Source organism: Lonchura striata, chromosome 3 (genome assembly GCF_050655825.1).
Source record: "Lonchura striata isolate lonStrDom1 chromosome 3, ASM5065582v1, whole genome shotgun sequence".
NCBI lineage: Eukaryota > Metazoa > Chordata > Aves > Passeriformes > Estrildidae > Lonchura > Lonchura striata.
Genome location: NC_140705.1, coordinates 1,930,828 through 1,950,000, shown reverse-complemented (window position 1 = coordinate 1,950,000; position 19,173 = coordinate 1,930,828). Strand labels below are relative to the sequence as shown.

At 43.6% G+C, this 19,173-nt stretch overlaps 1 protein-coding gene across 1 annotated transcript in view; it reads right to left on the bottom strand.

Moving 5' to 3' along the window:
* NCOA1 (nuclear receptor coactivator 1) overlaps window positions 1-19,173 on the bottom strand; it is an 80,474-nt gene that overhangs the window by 28,909 nt on the left and 32,392 nt on the right. The window contains exons 10-14 of the mRNA XM_085577292.1: window positions 16,077-16,224; window positions 13,523-14,627; window positions 10,204-10,366; window positions 6,100-6,160; window positions 3,827-3,956 (exon numbers count right to left, since the gene is read on the bottom strand). Coding sequence (XP_085433418.1) covers window positions 3,827-3,956; window positions 6,100-6,160; window positions 10,204-10,366; window positions 13,523-14,627; window positions 16,077-16,224 — 1,607 coding nt within the window. The remainder of the gene's footprint in view (window positions 1-3,826; window positions 3,957-6,099; window positions 6,161-10,203; window positions 10,367-13,522; window positions 14,628-16,076; window positions 16,225-19,173) is intronic.

Here is a 19,173-nt window from a genome sequence, read left to right as displayed (position 1 = left end):
GAGCCCAATCCCAAAATCTCCTTGTGTCCCAAAATCTCTCTGAAATCCCATCCCAAAATTCCTTCGGTCCCCAAATCCCTCTGGATCCCAAAAATCCCATTGGAGCCCAAATTCTTGGAGCCCAATCCCAAAATCTCCTCCGAGTCCAAAATCCCTTTGGAATCCCATCCTAAAATCCCTTCCCAGCCCAATTCCAAATTCTCTTCAAAATCCCAATCCCAAAATCTCCTTGAATCCCAAAATCCCTTTGGAGTCCATCCCAAAATCTCCTTGAATCCCAAAATCCCTTTGGAGTCCAAGCCCAAATTCTCTTTTGATCCCAAATTCTCTTTCAAATCCCAATCCCAAAATCACCCTGGATTCCAAAATTCCTTCAGATCCCAAAATCCCTTTGGATCCCAATCCCAAAATCTCCTTGGATCCCCAAATCTCTTTGGGATCCCATCCCAAAATTCCTTCAGGTCCCAAAATCCCTTTGGAGCCCAATCCCAAATTCTCTTTTGATCCCAAATTCTCTTTGAAATCCCATCCCAAAATCAGCTTGGATCCCAAAATCCCTTTGGAATCTCATCCCAAAATCCCTTCGGTTCCAAAATTCTTTTGGAATCCCAATCCCAAAATCTCTTTGGACCCCGATCCCAAAATCCCTTTGGATCCCAAAATCCCTGAAATCCCATCCCAAAATTGCTTCAGTCCCAAAATCCCTTTGGATCCCAAAATCTCCTTGGATCCCAAAATCTCCTTGAATCCCAAAATCCCTTTGGAATCCCATCCCAAATTCCCTTCCCAAACCCAAAATCCCTTTGGAATCCCATCCCAAATTCTCTTTGGATCCCAAAATCAAATTTGGATCCCAAAATCAAATTTGGATCCCAAAATCCCTTTGGAATCCCATCCCAAATTCCCTTCCCAACCCAAAATCCCTTTGGAACCCAATCCCAAAATCTTCTTGGATCCCAAATTCTCTTTTGATCCCAAAATCTCTTGAATCCCAAAATCCCTTTGGATCCCAATCCCAAAATCTCCTTGGATCCCAAATTCTCTTTTGATCCCAAAATCCCTTTGGAATCCCATCCCAAATTCCCTTCCCAAACCCAAAATCCCTTTGGATCCCAATCCCAAATTCTCTTTGGATCCCAAATTCTCTTTCAAATCCCAATCCCATTTTTTTCCCCTTTTTTCCCCATTTTTTCCCATTCCCACCCCTCATTTTTCTCCCTCTTTTCTCCATTTTTTCCCCATTTCCTCTTGTTTTTTTCCCAATTTTTTCCCCATTTCTTCCCCATCTTTTCTCCATTTTTCCCTGATTTTTCCGCCATTTTCCCTCCGATTTTCTCCATTTTCCCTCCGATTTTCCCTGTTTTTTTCCCCAATTTTCCCCCAATTTTTTCCCATTTACTCCCAATTTTTTTCCTACTTTTCCCATTTTTCCCCATTTCTTGTTTTTTTCCCCCATTTTTTCCCCACTTCTCTGCCATTTCCCCTCCAATTTTCTCCATTTTTACCCCAATTTCCCCCCTGATTTTTCCCATTTTTTCCCCTTTTCCCCCCCATTTTCTCCATTTTTCCCTGTATTTCCCCATTTTCCCCCATTTTTCCTGTTTTTCTCCTTTTTTCCCCCCAATTTTCCTCCTGTTTTTCTCCATCTTTTCCCCATTTCTTCTTGTTTTTTCCCCAATTTCCCGGATTTTTCCCAATTTTCCCTTTTTTTCCCTGTTTTTCCCCATTTTTTTCCCCTGATTTTTCTCCTGTTTTTCTCCATCTTCTCCAATTTTTCTTGGATTTTCCCGCATTTTTCTTGGTGGTTTTTTCCCATTTTCCTTGTTTTTTCCCCCATTTTTCTTGGTGTTTTTTTCCCATTTTCCTTGTTTTTTCCCCCATTTTTTCCTCATTTTCTCCCCTACTTTTCCCTTTTTTCCCCCATTTCTCCTCCATTTTTCCCCCATTTTCCCTCCGATTTTCTCCATTTTTACTCCAAATTTCCCCATTTTCCCCCCGTTTTTTCCCCATTTCCCCCCCAATTTTCTCACTTTTTTTTCCCATTTATTCCAAATTTCTCAGTGGATTTTTTCCCATTTTTCCCGATTTTTTCCTCATTTTCTCCCCTACTTTTCCCCTTTTTTCCCCCCATTTTTCCCCATTTTCCCTCTGATTTTCTCCATTTTTATTCCTACTTTTCCCATTTTTTCCCCAATTTTCCCCCCGTTTTTTTCCCATTTATTCCCTGATTTTTTCCCACTTTTCCCTCAATTTCTCCCCTACTTTTCCCCCTTTTTTCCCCCATTTCTCCCCCACCTTTTCCCCATTTTCCCTCCGATTTTCTGCATTTTTACTCCAATTTTCCCCCGTTTCTCCCCATTTTTTCCCTGATTTTCCCGTTTTTTTCCCATTTATTCCAAATTTTTTTGCCCTTTTCCCCTTTTCTCCTTTTTCCCTGTTTTTTCCCAATTTTTTCCCCATTTCTCCCCCATCTTCCCTCTGATTTTCTCCATTTTTACGTCGATTTTCCCCCATTTTTTCCCCAATTTTCTCCCTTTTTTCCCATTCATTCCAAATTTTTCAGTGGATTTTTTTCCCCTTTTTCCCATTTTTCCCAATTTTTTCCTCATTTTCTCCCCTACTTTTCCCCTTTTTTTCCCCATTTTTCCCCCAATTTTCCTCCGATTTTCTCCATTTTCAATCCGAATTTTCCCATTTTTTCCCCGATTTTCACCCGATTTTTCTCCCATTTATTCCCAATTTCTCCCCTGATTTTTTCCCCTTTTTCCCATTTTTTCCTCACTTTCTCCCCTACTTTTCCCCTTTTTCCCCCATTTCTCCCCCATCTTTTCCCCATTTCCCCTCCAATTTTCTCCATTTTTCCCCCGTTTCTTCCCCATTTTTTCCCTATTTTTCCCTGATTTTTTTTTCCCATTTATTCCAAATTTTTTTGCCCTTTTCCCCTTTTCTCCTTTTTCCCTGTTTTTTTCCCAATTCTTTTCCCCATTTCTCCCCCATTTTCCCTCTGATTTTCTCCATTTTTACGTCGATTTTCCCCCATTTTTTCCCCAATTTTCTCCCAGTTTTCCCCGTTTTTTTTCCCATTTATTCCCAATTTCTCTGTGGATTTTTTCCCCTTTTTCCCATTTTTCCCGATTTTTTCCTCATTTTCTCCCCTACTTTTCCCCTTTTTTTCCCCATTTTTCCCCATTTTTAATCCGAATTTTCCCATTTTTTCCCCGATTTTCCCCTGGTTTTTTTCCCATTTATTCCCAATTTCCCCCCTGATTTTTTCCCATTTTTTCCTCATTATCTCCCCTACTTTTCCCCTTTTTTTCCCCATTTTTCCCCCATTTTCCCTCCGATTTTCTCCATTTTTAATCCGAATTTTCCCATTTTTTCCCCGATTTTCCCCTGGTTTTTTTCCCATTTATTCCCAATTTCTCTGTGGATTTTTTCCCCTTTTTCCCGATTCTTTCCTCATTTTCTCCCCTACTTTCCCCCTTTTTCCCCCATTTCTCCCCCACCTTTCCCCCATTTCCCCTCCAATTTTCTCCATTTTTCCCCCGTTTCTCCCCCATTTTTTCCCCGATTTTCACCCGGTTTTTTTCCCTTTATTCCCGGTTTTTTCCTGGATTTTTTCCCGTTTTTTCCCCGTCACCTGGAGCAGTTTGTCGATGCCGAGGGCGCGGTCGAGCTCGGCCAGCTCGGCGCCGTCCCTCCCGCTCCGCAATCTCCTTTTCCCAATTTCCCCCGTTTCTCCCCATTTTTTCCCTGATTTTCGCCCGGTTTTTTTCCCCGTATTCCCGGTGTTTTCCGGGATTTTTTCCCGTTTTTTCGGTGTCACCTGGAGCAGTTTGTCGATGCCGAGGGCGCGGTCGAGCTCGGCCAGCTCGGTGTCGTCGCGGCCGCTGAGCAGCGCCAGGAGCTGCTCCAGCAGCGCTCGCTCCTCGCCCGGCCCCGGCGGCTCCTCCAGCCTGCCGAGAAATCCCGGGAATGCTGAATTCCAGGAGGGAAAAATCCCGGGAATTCCAGGTGGGAAAAACAACGGGAATTCCAGGAGGGAAAACTACAGGAATTCACAGCCGGGAAAAACAACGGGAATTCCAGGAGGGAAAAGAATGGGAATTCACAGCCGGGAAAAACAGCCGGAGTGCGGAATTCCCAGAGGGAAAAATCCCGGGAATTCACAGCCGGGAAAAACAGCCGGAGTGCGGAATTCCCAGAGGGAAAAGAACGGGAATTCACAGCCGGGAAAACAACGGGAATGCGGAATTCCCAGTGGGAAAAATCCCGGGAATTCACAGCCGGGAAAACAGCCGGAGTGCGGAATTCCAGGAGGGAAAAATCCCGGGAATTCACAGCCGGGAAAACAACGGGAATGCCGGATTCACGGAGGGAAAACAACGGGAGTGCGGAATTCCCGGTGGGAAAAGAACAGGAATTCACAGCCGGGAAAAACAATGGGAATTCACAGCCGGGAAAACAGCCGGAGTGCGGAATTCCCAGAGGGAAAAGAACGGGAATTCACAGCTGGGAAAACAACGGGAATGCGGAATTCCAGGAGGGAAAACTACGGGAATTCACAGCCGAGAAAATCCCGGGAATGCGGAATTCCAGGAGGGAAAAATCCCGGGAATTCACAGCCGGGAAAACAACGGGAATGCCGAATTCCAGGAGGGAAAAATCCCGGGAATTCACAGCCGAGAAAATCCCGGGAATGCGGAATTCCAGGAGGGAAAAATCCCGGGAATTCACAGCCGGGAAAACAGCCGGAGTGCGGAATTCCAGGAGGGAAAAATCCCGGGAATTCACAGCCGGGAAAACAGCCGGAGTGCGGAATTCCAGGAGGGAAAAATCCCGGGAATTCACAGCCGGGAAAACAACGGGAGTGCGGAATTCCCAGAGGGAAAAATCCCAGGAATTCCAGGTGGGAAAACAGCCGGAGTGCGGAATTCCAGGAGGGAAAAATCCCAGGAATTCCAGGGGGGAAAACAACAGGAATTCACAGCTGGGAAAACAGCCGGAGTGCGGAATTCCCGGAGGGAAAAATCCCGGGAATTCACAGTTGGGAAAAACAACGGGAGTGCGGAATTCCCAGAGGGAAAAGAACGGGAATTCACAGAGGGAAAACAATGGGAATGTGGAATTCCAGGAGGGAAAAGAATGGGAATTCCGGATTCCCAGCTGGAAAAACAATGGGAATTCCCCATTCCCAGAAGGAAAAAAAACGGGAATTCCGGAATTCCCAACCGGAAAAATTCGAATGGGCACATGGGAAATGGGAATTCCCAGCCGGAAAATCAACGTGAATTCCGGAATTCCCAGCCGGAAAAACAATGGGAATTCCCCGAATTCACAGCTGGAAAAACAACGGGAATTCCGGAATTCACACACAGAAAAATGGGAATTTGTGCTTGGAAATGGGAATTCCAGAACTCCCCCCTGGAAAAATGGGAATTTGTGCTGGGAAAACGGGAATTCACACCTGGAAAAACAACGGGAATTCCCCAATTCACAGCCAGGAAAAAAAAATGGGAATTTTGGGCAGAACCCTGGGGAATGTTGGGAATAGCTTTTGGAATTTTGGGAAAACCCCTCAGGAATTTTGGGAAAACCCTTCAGGAATTTTGAGAATAGCCTGGGGAATTTTGGGAAAACCCCTCCAGAATTTTGGGAAAAGAGTCAGGAATTTTGGGGAATTTTATAAAAACCCCTCATGAATTTTGGGAAAACCCTGGGGAATTTTGGGAATAGCCTGGGGAATTATGGGAAAATTTTGGGAAAAACATCTCAGGAATTTCAGGAAATTTTATAAAAACCCCTCAGAAATTTTGGGGAAAATTTGGGAAAAACCCTCCGGAATTTTGGGAAAAACCCTCCGGAATTTTGGGAATAACCTGGGGATATTTTGGGAATAACCTGGGGATATTTTGGGAAAATTTCGGGAAAAGCCCTCCGGAATTTTGGGGACTTTCAGGAAAACCCAGGGGAATTTTGAGAGAAAACCTCGGGAATTTTTGCCCAAAAATTTGGGGAATTTTGGGCAGAACCCTGGGGAATGTTGGGAATGTTGGGAATGTTGGGAATGTTGGGATTTTTGGGAATTCGGGCACTCACGGCTCGGCCTTGGGGCGCGGCGGCGCCTCCGGAACGGCCCCGAGGGGCGGCGGCTCCGCGGCTGCGGAAAAAACACGGAAAATTTGGGAATTTGGGGAATTTTTGGGATTTTTAAAAGGATTTTTAAGCAATTTTTCAAGATTTTAAGAGAATTCTTTAGGATATTTAAAAATTCTTAGGAATTTTCTTAAAATGTTGGGAACTTTTTCGGGAATTTTTGGGAAATTTGGGAATTTTTGGGCAAATTTTTGGGATTTTTTTAAAAGGAGTTTTTAGGGAATTTTTCAGGATTTTTTTGGAGCAATTATTCAGGATTTGTAGAAAACTTTTTAGGATTTAAAAAAATTTTAAGGAATTTTCTTGAAATTTTGGGAGTTTTGGGGGGAATTTTTGGGAAAATTTGGGAATTTTGGGGGATTTGTGGAAAGGAATTTTTTGAAATTTTGAGATTTTTAGGGAATTTTTAGAGATTTTTAGGAATTTTTGGGGATTTTTTTGGGCATTTTGAGGAATTCTTGGGGCATTTTGGGGAATTTTTAGGAATTTGGGGAGTTTGGGGGAATTTGGGGATTTTTGGGGACTTTTTAGGGGGATTTTTTAAAGGATTTTTAAGCAATGTTTCAAGATTTTAAGAGAATTCTTTAGGATATTTAAAAATTCTTAGGAATTTTCGTAAAATTTTGGGGAACTTTTTTGGGAATTTTTGGGCAATTTGGGAATTTTTGGGCAAATTTTTGGGATTTTTTCAAAGGATTTTTTAGGGAATTTTTCAGGATTTGTAGAAAACTTTTCAGGATTTAAAAAAATTTTTAGGAATTTTCTTGAAATTTTGGGAATTTTGGGGGGAATTTTTGGAAAAAATTGGGAATTTTGGGGGATTTGTGGAAGGGAATTTTTAGGGATTTTTAGGAATTTTTGGGGATTTTTTTGGGCATTTTGGGGAATTCTTGGGGCATTTTGGGGAATTTTTGGGAATTTGGGGAGTTTGGGGGAATTTGGGGATTTTTGGGGACTTTTTAGGGGGATTTTTGAAAGGATTTTTAAGCAATGTTTCAAGATTTTAAGAGAATTCTTTAGGATATTTAAAAATTCTTAGGAATTTTCGTAAAATTTTGGGAACTTTTTCGGGAATTTTTGGGGGAAATTTGGGAATTTTTGGGCAAATTTTTGGGATTTTTTTAAAAGGATTTTTAAGGGAATTTTTCAGGATTTTTTTGGAGCAATTATTCAGGATTTGAAGAAAACTTTTTAGGATTTTAAAAAATTTTAAGGAATTTTCTTGAAATTTTGGGAATTTTGGGGGGAATTTTTGGAAAGGAATTTTTTGAATTTTTGAGATTTTTAGAAATTTTTGGGGATTTTTTTGGGCATTTTGGGGAATTCTTTGGGCATTTTAGAGAATTTTCGGGGAATTTTGGGATTTTTGGGGATTTTTGAAAGGATTTTTAAGCAATGTTTCAAGATTTTAAGAGAATTCTTTAGGATATTTAAAAATTCTTAGGAATTTTCGTAAAATTTTGGGAACTTTTTTTGGGAATTTATGGGAAATTTGGGAATTTTTGGGCAAATTTTTGGGATTTTTTAAAAGGAGTTTTTAGGGAATTTTTCAGGATTTTTTTGGAGCAATTATTCAGGATTTGAAGAAAACTTTTCAGGATTTTAAAAAATTTTAAGGAATTTTCTTGAAATTTTGGGAGTTTTGGAGGGAATTTTTGGGAAAATTTGGGAATTTTGGGGGATTTTTGGAAAGGAATTTTTTGAAATTTTGAGATTTTTAGGGAATTTTTAGAGATTTTTAGGAATTTTTGGGGATTTTTTTGGGTATTTTGGGGAATTCTTGGGGCATTTTAGAGAATTTTCAGGGAGTTTTGGGGAATTTTGGGGATTTTTTGAGGAATTTTGGGGATTTTTTGAGGAATTTTGGGATTTTGGGGGATTTTTTGGGTATTTTTTGAATTTTTTGGGAATTTTTTGGCAAATTTTTGGGATTTTTTTAAAGGAATTTTGAGCAATTTTCAAGGATTTTTAGAGAATTTTCCAGGTTTCTTCAAAATTCTTAGGCATTTTCTTGGAATTTTGGGAACATTTTTGGGAATTTTTGAAAAGGAATTTTGGAATTTTTGAGACTTTTAGGGAATTTTTAGAGAATTTTTAGGAATTTTTGGAGAATTTTTGGGGAATATTTGGGGAAATTTTGGGGATTTTTGGGCATTTTGGGGAATTTTTTTGGAAATTCTGGAAAATTATGGGGGATTTTGAGGGAATTTGGGATGTTTTTGAGGAATTTTGGAATTTTGGGGGATTATTTTGGCGCATTTTTTTGGTTTTTGGGAATTTTTGGGAATTTTATTGGATTTTGGGGAAATTTGGGAATTTATGGGGATTTTTGGGGAATTTTTTTAGGGATTTTTGGACAACTTTTTGGGATTTTTTGAGGAATTTTTTTGATTTTTTAAAATATCTTGGGGAATTTTTAGGGATTTTTTTTTTGTTTTCTGGGACTTTTTAAAAACTTTAGAGAATTTTGAAGGAATTTTGGAGAATTTTTTTATGGTTTTGAATTTTTGGGAGATTTTTTTTGGGTTTTTCAGGATTTTTGGGAATTTTTTTTGAATTTTGGGGGAAATTTGGGGAAAATTTTGGGGAGTTTTTGGGATTTTCCGGGAATTTTGGGATTATTTTGGGAATATCTGGGATTGTTGGGAATTTTTAAGACTTTTTGGGGAATTTTGGGGATTTTGTGGGATTTTTGTGCAAATTTTTCAGGATTTTTTGGGACTTTTAGGGAATTTTTTTTGGATTTTCCCCCCCTGCTCCCCCCCCCCCCCCGGAATTTTCTGGAATTTTCCCAGAAATTTCAGGAAATTCAGGAAATTTCTGGAATTTTTTCCCCGCAAAATTTTCTGGGTTTTTTTTCTTTTCTTTGTGGTTTTTTTTTTAATTTTTCATTTTTCTGAAATTTTTCCATAATTTTTCTGGGAATTTCTCAAATTTTCCAGATTTCTTTTTATCCCAGATTTTTCCTGGTATTTTTCCAGCCTTTTTTCCTAAAAAATTTTCCAGAATTTTTGAAAATTTCACTGAATTTTCCCCGGAATTTTTCAGCCATTTTTTTTTTTAATTTCTCACAATTTTCCTGGAATTTCACATAATTTTCCTGGAATTTTTCAAGAATTTTCTGGAATTTCATGAATTTTTCTGGAATTTTCTGGAATTCCGGGATTATTTTTTTCCCACAGAATTTTCCTTTTATTTTTAAAGGTTTTTTTCCCCCCCCCCCAGAATTTCCCAGAATTTTCTGGAATTTTTTTTAAATTTTCCTGACTTTTCCAGAAATTTCCAAAATTCGAGGGAATTTTATGGAATTTCCTGGAATTTCCCAGAAATTTTCTGGAATTTTTTTTTTTAGTTTCCCAGAACTTTACTGTAATTTCATTGAATTTTCCAGATTTTGTTTGAGTTTTATTTTTTATTTCTCAGAATTTCCAGAAATTTTCTGTAACTCAATGGAATTTCCCAGAAATTTTCTGGAATTTTTTTTTTTTTTAAGTTTCCCGGAATTTTCCAGAATTTTTTTGTAATTTCATGAAATTTTCAAGAAATTTTCTGGAAATTTTTTCTTAATTCCTCAGAATTTCCAGAAAATTTTGGACATTTTTTTTTTTAGTTTCCGACAATTTTCCAGTAATTTAATGGAATTTCCCAGAATTTTCTGGAATTGTTTTTTTTTTTATTTCTCAGAATTTCCAGGAATTGTTGGAATTTTCATTTTTAAAGTTTCCTGGAATTTCCTGCAATTTTTTTGAATTTTCCAAAATTTTCTTTAAAAATTTCTCAGCATTTCCAGAAATTTGTAGACTTTTTTAAAAAGTTTCCCAGAATTTTCCAGAAATTTTCTGTAAATTCATGGCATTTCCCCAGAAATTTTCTGGAATTTTAATTTTTTTTTTAAGTTTCCCGGAATTTTCCGGAATTTTTCTGTAATTTCACTGAATTTCCCAGAATTTTTAGGAATATTTTTTATTAAATTGCTCCGAATTTCCATAAAATTTTGGGATTTTTCCCATTTTCCGGGATGTTCCCGAATTCCTGGCATTTCCGTACCTGTGGGGGCTCTGCTGGGCTGCAGGGGGGTCACTGCCGACATTCCCGACATTCCCGGAATTCCCGGAATTCCCGGAATTCCCGGAATTCCGGCGTCGCTCCCGGGCGCCGCTTTCTCCAGGGGGGGCAGGAGCTGCTCCAGCTGCTCCAGCTCGGCCGAGAACTGCGGGAAAAGAGGGAAAATTCGGGATCAAAGAGGGCCAAAAATCCGGGAATCAACTGGGAAAAATCCCAAAAGAAACTGGGAAAAAATCTGGGATTAACTGGGGAAAATCCCAAAAGGAACTGGGGAAAAATCCGGGAATAAACTGGGAAAAATCCCAAAAGGAACTGGGAAAAATTCTGGAATAAACTGGGGAAAATCCCAAAAGAAACTGGGGAAAATCCCAAAAAGAACTGGGAAAAAAATCTGGGATTAACTGGGAAAAATCCCAAAAGGAACTGGGAAAAATTCTGGGATTAACTGGAAAAAAATCTGGGATTAACTGGGAAAAATCCCAAAAGAAACTGGGGAAAATTCTGGAATAAACTGGGAAAAATCCCAAAAGAAACTGGGAAAAATTCTGGGATTATTTGGGAAAATCCTGGAATAAACAGGGAAAAAGTCTGGGATTAACTGAGAAAAATCCCAAAAGGAACTGAGGAAAATCCCAAAAAGAACTGGGAAAAAATCTGGGATTAACTGGGAAAAATCCCAAAATAAACTGGGGAAAATTCTGGAATAAACTGGGAAAAATCTGGGATTAACTGGGAAAAATTCCAAAATAAACTGGGAAAAATTCTGGAAGAAACTGGGAAAAATCCCAAAAGAAACTGGGAAAAATCCTGGGATTAACTGGGAAAAATTCTGGGATTATTTGGGAAAATCCTGGAATAAACAGGGAAAAAGTCTGGGATTAACTGGGAAAAATCCCAAAAGGAACTGGGAAAAAAATCTGGGATTAACTGGGGGAAATCCCAAAAAGAACTGGGAAAAAATCTGGGATGAACTGGGAAAATCCCAAAAGGAACTGGGGAAAATCCCAAAAAGAACTGGGAAAAAATCTGGGATTAACTGGGAAAATCCCAAAAGGAACTGGGGAAAAATCTGGGATTAACTGGGAAAAATCCCAAAAAGAACTGGGAAAAAATCTGGGATAAACTGGGAAAAATCCCAAAAGGAACTGGGGAAAATCCCAAAAAGAACTGGGAAAAAATCTGGGATTAACTGGGAAAAATCCCAAAAGGAACTGGGGAAAAATCTGGGATTAACTGGGAAAAATCCCAAAATAAACTGGGGAAAATTCTGGAATAAACTGGGAAAAATCCCAAAAGAAACTGGGAAAAATCCCAAAAGGAACTGGGAAAAATCCCAAAAAGAACTGGGAAAAAATCTGGGATTAACTGGGAAAAATCCCAAAAGAAACTGGGGAAAATTCTGGAATAAACTGGGAAAAATTCTGGGATTATTTGGGAAAATCCTGGAATAAACAGGGAAAAAGTCTGGGATTAACTGGGAAATATCTGGGATTAACTGAGAAAAATCGCAAAAGAAACTGGGAAAAATCCCAAAAGAAACTGAGGAAAATCCCAAAAAGAACTGGGAAAAAATCTGGGATAAACTGGGAAAAATCCCAAAAGGAACTGGGGAAAATCCCAAAAAGAACTGGGAAAAAATCTGGGATGAACTGGGAAAAATCCCAAAAGAAACTGGGAAAAATTCTGGGATTAACTGGGAAAAATTCTGGGATTATTTGGGAAAATCCTGGAATAAACAGGGAAAAAGTCTGGGATTAACTGGGAAAAATCCCGAAATAAACTGGGAAAAATTCTGGAATCAGGTGGAAAAAAATCCAAAATAAACTCAGAAAAATTCTGGGATCAACCGGGAAAATCCTGGAATAAACTGGGAAAACTTCTGGGATGAGCTGGGAAAACTTTTGGGATTAACTGGAAAAATCCGTGATTAACTGCAAAATATCCCATCAGAAACTGGGGAAAAATCTGGGATTAACTGGGAAAAATCCCAAAAGAAAGTGGGAAAATAATCTGGGATTAACTGGGAAAAATTCTGGAATAAGGTGAGAAAAATCTTGGGATCAACCAGGAAAAATTCTGAAATAAACTCGGAAAATATCCGGGATTAACTGGGAAAAATCCCAAAAGAAACTGGGAAAAATTCTGGGATTAACTGGGAAAAATCCCAGAATGAAACAAGAAAAATTCTGGGATCAGATGGGAAAAATCCCAAAATAAACTGGGAAAAAGTCTGGAATAAGGTGGGAAAAATCTTGGGATCAAACAGGAAAAAGTCTGGAATGAACCAGATCCCAAATTCCCAGAATTCCCAAAGAATTTCCCAGGGAAAATAGGGAAAAAATCCTGGAATCAGATCCCAAATTCACGGAATTCCACGGAAATGGGATCAAAATTCCACAAATCCCACCCAAAACATTCCGGAATTCCAGAATTCCATGAAAATGGGGAGGAAAAATCCGGGAAAATTCCCAGAAAATCCTTGGGAACATCCAAGGAAATCTTGGAGCACCTCAAGATGGATCTCCAGGATTTGATGGGAATGGGAAGAAAAATCTGGGGAAATTCCCAGAAAATCCTTGGGAATGTCTAAAAAGATCTTGGAATTTTGGGATTGGAGCGGGATGGGATCAAAACTCCACAAATCCCACCCGAAACATTCCAGAATTCCAGAATTCCATGAAAATGGGGAGGAAAATCCAGTAAAATTCCCAGAAAATCCTTGGGAATGTCTAAAAAGCTCTTGGAATTTTGGGATTGGAGCGGGATGGGACCAAAACTCCAAAAATCCTCCCCAAAACCATTCTGGAATTCCAGGATTCCATGGGAATGGGAAAAAAAAATCCAGTAAAATTCCCAGAAATCCTTGGGAATGTCTAAAAAAGTCTTGGAATTTTGGGATTGGAGTGGGATTGGACGGAAGCTCCACAAATCCCACCCGAAATATTCCGGAATTCCAGAATTCCATGGGAATGGGGGACAAAATCCGGAGAATTCCCAAAAAAACCTTGGGAACATCCAAGAAAGTCCTGGAATCTTGGGATTGGAGCGGGATGGGATCGAAGCTCCACAAATCCCACCCGAAACATTCCACAATTCCATGGGAATTGGAAGAAAAAATCTGGAAAAATTCCCCAAAAAAATCCCTGGGAACGTCCAAGAAAATCCCGGAATTTTGGGATCGGAGCGGGATTGGACCGAAACCCCACCAATCCCACCCGAAGCCATTCCGGAATTCCCACAATTCCGCGGCAAACCCGAATCCCAATCCCGGCAAACTCCGGGAGGACCCCGCCCCGCCCACCTGCGCCGCCTCCGCCTTGAGCTCGTCGGGAATTTTGGGAATCGCGGCCGGAGCCGGCTCAGCCCCTTCGCCCTTCTCCGCCTTCACCTTGACGTCGTCCGTCGGAATCGCCGTCGGAATCACCGTCGGAATCGCCGTTGGGTTTGCCATTGGAATCACCGTTGGATTTGCTGTTGGATGTGCCATTGGATTTGCCGTTGGATTTGCTGTCGGAATCGCCGTCGGATTTGCTGTTGGATTTGCCATTGGATTTGCTGTTGGATGTGCCATTGGATTTGCCGTCGGATTTGCTGTTGGATTCGCCGTCGGAATCGCCGTCGGATTCGCCGTCGGATTTGCCGTCGGAATCGCCGTCGGAATCGCCGTCGGATTCGGCGCCGGATTCGCCGCCGGCGTTTCCTTCTCGTCCTTATCCAGGAGGTAGCGGAGCAGTTGGTGATCCTTGGATTCCTTCCTCCTCTCGGCCTCGCCGCCGTTCCCGGCGCCGTTCCCGCTGCCGTTCCCGGCGCCGTTCCCGGCGTTTTCCGCCTTCTCCCCGTCCGCCTCGGCGGGGCCGCCCTGGCGCAGCAGCCGGTGCAGGATTTTGTGCCGCTCGGTCAGCGAGCCGTGCGGCGCCGGCGCGGCGCCGTTGCCGGCGACGCCGTCGGCGCGCTGCCGCAGCTGCGCCTCGGCCGTGCTGGCCAGCAGCTGCACCAACCGGTGGCTGGTGCCGCGCGGCCGCTTCCCGCCGTCGCCGCCGCCGCCGCCGTCGCATCCTCCCGCCGGAATTCCTCCCGCCGGAATTCCCGGCTCCGGCGTTTTCTCCTTTTCCCGCGGCGCCTCGCTCTCCTTGGGATCGTGCGGCTCGCCCCTGCTCGGGCGCCCGGCCGCCGCCTCCGGGAACGCTCGGCAATTCCCGCCCGGCGCCGGAGCCATGGGATTCCCGGCCGGAGCGCGGCCCCGCGGCGCCGGCGGCGAGGGCCGGGAGCCGCCGGGGATTTGGCTTAAGGCAACGTTGGATCCCGGCGCGTTCCCGAAATTCCCGCCGGGAACGGTGGGGTGCGCCGCCCTCGGAACGGCCGCGCCCGCGGCGGCGGCGTCCGGCGGGGACAGAATTCCGTGATCCCTGCCAGGGGGGAAAAACATGGAAAAATTGTTTTGTTTCCTGGTTTTTGGTGGTTTTGAATCCCTAAAAATTCCCCGCTTGGAATTCTGGTTATTCCGACTCTTTTGGGGCAGAATTCCGTGATCCCTGCGGGGGGAAAAACATGGAAAAAGCGTTTTGTTTCCTGTTTTTTTTGGTGGTTTTGAATCCCTAAAATTCCCCGCTTGGAATTCTGGATATTCCGACTCTTTTGGGACAAAATTCCAGGATCCCTGCCGGGGGAAAAACATGGAAAAAGCGTTTTGTTTCCCGGTTTTTTTGGTGGTTTTGAATCCCTAAAATTCTCCACTTGGAATTCTGACTCTTTTGGGACAGAATTCCATGATCCCTGCAGGGGGAAGAACATGGAAAAATCTTTTTGTTTCCCGGTTTTTGGTGGTTTTGAATCCCTAAAATTCCCCGCTTGGAATTCTGGATATTCCGACTCTTTTGGGACAGAATTCCGTGATCCCTGCGGGGGGAAAAACATGGAAAAATCATTTTGTTTCCCGGTTTTTGGTGGTTTTGAATCCCTAAAATTCCCCGCTTGGAATTCTGGTTATTCCGACTCTTTTGGGACAGAATTCCGTGATCCCTGCCAGGGGAAAAACATGGAAAAAGCGTTTTGTTTCCCGATTTTTGGTGGTTTTGAATCTCTAAAATTCCCCGCTTGGAATTCTGGTTATTCCGACTCTTTTGGGACAGAATTCCGTGATCCCTGCCAGCGAAAAACATGGAAAAAGCGTTTTGTTTCCCGGTTTTTGGTGGTTTTGAATCCCAGAAATTCCCCGCTTGGAATTCTGGATATTCTGACTCTTTTGGGACAGAATTCCGTGATCCCTGCCAGGGGAAAAACACGGAAAAATCATTTTGTTTCCCGGTTTTTGGTGGTTTTGAATCCCTAAAATTCCCCGCTTGGAAATCCGACTCTTTTGGGACAGAGTTCCGTGATCCCTGAGGGGGGAAAAACACGGAAAAATCTTTTTGTTTCCCGGTTTTTGGTGGTTTTGAATCCCAAAAATTCCCCACTTGGAATTCTGGATATTCCGACTCTTTTGGGACAGAATTCCATGATCCCTGCAGGGGGAAGAACATGGAAAAATCGTTTTGTTTCCCGGTTTTTGGTGGTTTTGAATCCCAAAAATTCCCCGCTTGGAAATTCTGGTAATTCCACCCTTTCTCCAGGTTCTGAATTCCCAAATTCTGCTCCGAGGGCAGGAAAAAAAAAAACTGGGAAAAAACACACCCCCACAAATCTGGAAAAACCCAGAGCGGGATCAACGCCCGGCGCTTCATCCCTGCCCCACGCGGGTGATTCCCGGCGCCGCTCCCGGCCGGAATTCCGCGGAATTCCCCGGGATTCGGCGGGGATGGATGGAATTCCCTGGAATCCCGCGGGAATTCCGTGGAATTCGCCGGGAATTGCCGCACCTGTCGATGACGTGGACGCCCATGATGAAGGGCTGCAGCTCCGGGCTGGAGGGGTAGCAGAGCTTGCACTTGGTGTGGGCGCTCAGCACGGAGCCGTCGCTCAGCGTGAAGCGGTACGAGGGGCTGAAGGCCGTGCCCCGCGTCATCACTGCCGGGAAAAACACGGAATTCCAGGGGAAAATGGGGGAAATCCCAAAAAACCCCGAGAAAATCACATTAAAATCCGAAAAATGGCGATGGGATAAAGGGAGATCCGGCACAGAGCCGGCGTGAGGGGGATGAAGGGGATGAGGGGGTAAGGGTGGGGCTGGGGTCATCACTGAGGGGAAAAACACCTGAATTCCAGGAAAATCCCAGAAAAATGCTGAGAAAATCCCAAAAAAATCCCAATCCAAAGGAAATCAATCCCAAAAATTCCCAACAGGACCCAGGGAGGATCAGCACGGAGCCGTCGCTCACTGTGAGGGGGATGAGGGGCTGAGGGTGGAGCTGGGGTCATCACTGAAGGGAAAACCACCTGAATTCCAGGAAAATCCCAGAAAAATCATGGAAAAATCTGAGAAAACCTCAATGAAATCCCAATCCAAACCCAAAATCCCCAATCCAATGGAAATCAATCCCAAAAATTCCCAACAGGGCACAGGGAGGATCAGCACGGAGCCGTCGCTCAGCGTGAAGCGGTACGAGGGGCTGAAGGCCGTGCCCCGCGTCATCACTGCCGGGAAAAACACGGAATTCCAGGGGAAAATGGGGGGAAATTCCCAAAAAACCCCGAGAAAATCCCGTGAAAATCAGAAAAATCACAATAGGATAAAGGGAGATCCGACACGGAGCCATCGCTTGGTGTGAGGGGGATGAGGGACTGAGGGTGGAGATGGGGTCATCACTGAAGGGAAAAACACCGGAATTGCACGAAAATCCCAGAAAAATCATGGAAAAATCTGAGAAAACCTCAATGAAATCCCAATCCAAACCCAAAATCCCCAATCCAGTGGAAATCTGATCCCAAAACCCCAACAGGGCACAGGGAGGGTCAGCACGGAGCCGTCGCTCAGCGTGAAGCGGTACGAGGGGCTGAAGGCCGTGCCCCGCGTCATCACTGCCGGGAAAAACACGGAATTCCAGGGGAAAATGGGGGGAAATCCCAAAAAACCCCGAGAAAATCCCGTGAAAATCAGAAAAATCACAATAGGATAAAGGGAGATCCGGCACGGAGCTGCGTGAGGGGGATAAGGGGCTGAGGGTGGAGCTGGGGTCATCACTGAGGGGAAAAACACCTGAATTCCAGGAAAATCCCAGAAAAATCATGGAAAATCCTGAGAAAATCCCAGAAATCCCAATCTAATGGAAATCAATCCCAAAAATTCCCAACAGGACCCAGGGAGGATCAGCACGGAGCCGTCGCTCAGCGTGAGGGGGATGAGGGACTGAGGGTGGAGCTGGGGTCATCAGTGAGGGGAAAAACACCTGAATTCCAGGAAAATCCTGGGAAAATTGGGGGGAAAATCCTGAGAAAATCCCAATCTAATCCTAAAAACCCCAATCCAATGGAAATCAATCCCAGAAATTCCCAAAAGGGCACAGGGAGGATCAGCACGGAGCCGTCACTGACTGTGAGGGGGATGAGGGGTTGAGGGTGGGGCTGGGGTCATCACTGAGGGGAAAAACACCGGAATTCCAGGAAAATCCCAGAAAAATCATGGAAAAATCTGAGAAAAAAACAAAAATCCCAATCCAATGGAAATCAATCCCAGAAATTCCCAAAAGGGCACAGGGAGGATCAGCACGGAGCCGTCGCTCAGCGTGAAGCGGTACGAGGGGCTGAAGGCCGTGCCCCGCGTCATCACTGCCGGGAAAAACACGGAATTCCAGGGGAAAATGGGGGAAATTTCCAAAAAACCCCGAGAAAATCCCGTGAAAATCCGAAAAATCACAATAGGATAAAGGGAGATCCGGCACGGAGCCATCGCTTGGTGTGACGGGGATGAGGGGCTGAGGGTGGAGCTGGGGTCATCACTGATGGGAAAAACACCAGAATTCCAGGAAAATCCCAGAAAAATGCTGAGAAAATCACAAGAAAATCCCAAAAATCCAAATCTAATGGAAATCAATCCCAAAAATTCCCAACAGGACCCAGGGAGGATCAGCACGGAGCCGTCACTGACTGTGAGTGGGATGAGGGGTTGAGGGTAGGGCTGGGGTCATCACTGAGGGGAAAAACACCGGAATTCCAGGAAAATCCCAAAAAAATAATGGAAAATCCCAAGAAAATCCCAAAAATCCCAATCTAATGGAAATCAATCCCAAAAATTCCCAAAAGACCCAGGGAGGATCAGCACGGAGCCATCGCTCAGCGTGAGGGGGATGAGGGACTGAGGGTGGAGCTGGGGTCATCAGTGAGGGGAAAACCACCTGAATTCCTGGAAAATCCTGGAAAAAATCATTTAAAATCCAGAGAAAATCCCAAAAATCCCAATCCAATGGAAATCAATCCCAAAAACTCCCAAAAGACCCAGGGAGGATCAGCATGGAATCTTCGCTCAGCGTGAACCCAGTGAGGGGCTCAAGGCAGTGCTGAGATTTTCACTGAGGGGAAAAACCTGGAATTCCAAGAAAATCCTGGGAATATCCTGAGAAAATCCTGAGAAAATCCCAAAAACCCCAATCCAATGGAAATCAATCCCAAAAATTCCCAACAGGACCCAGGGATGGTCAGCACGGAGCCGTCGCTCAGCGTGAGGGGGATGAGGGGTTGAGGGTGGGGCTGGGGTCATCAGTGAGGGGAAAAACCTGGAAATCTATGAAAATCCTGGGAAAATCCTGAGTAAATCCTGAAAAAATCGTGAGAAAATCCCAAAAACCCCAATCCAATGGAAATCAATCCCAAAAATTTCCAACAGGACCCAGGGAGGATCAGCCTGGAGTCTTCGCTCAGCATGAACCCAGTGAGGGGCTCAAGGCAGTTCCAGGATTTTCACTGAGGGGAAAAACCTGGAATTCCAAGAAAATTCCGGAAAAATCCTGGGAAAAATCCTGAGAAAATCTCAATCCAATCCCAGAAACCCCAATCCAATGGAAATCAATCCCAAAAATTCCC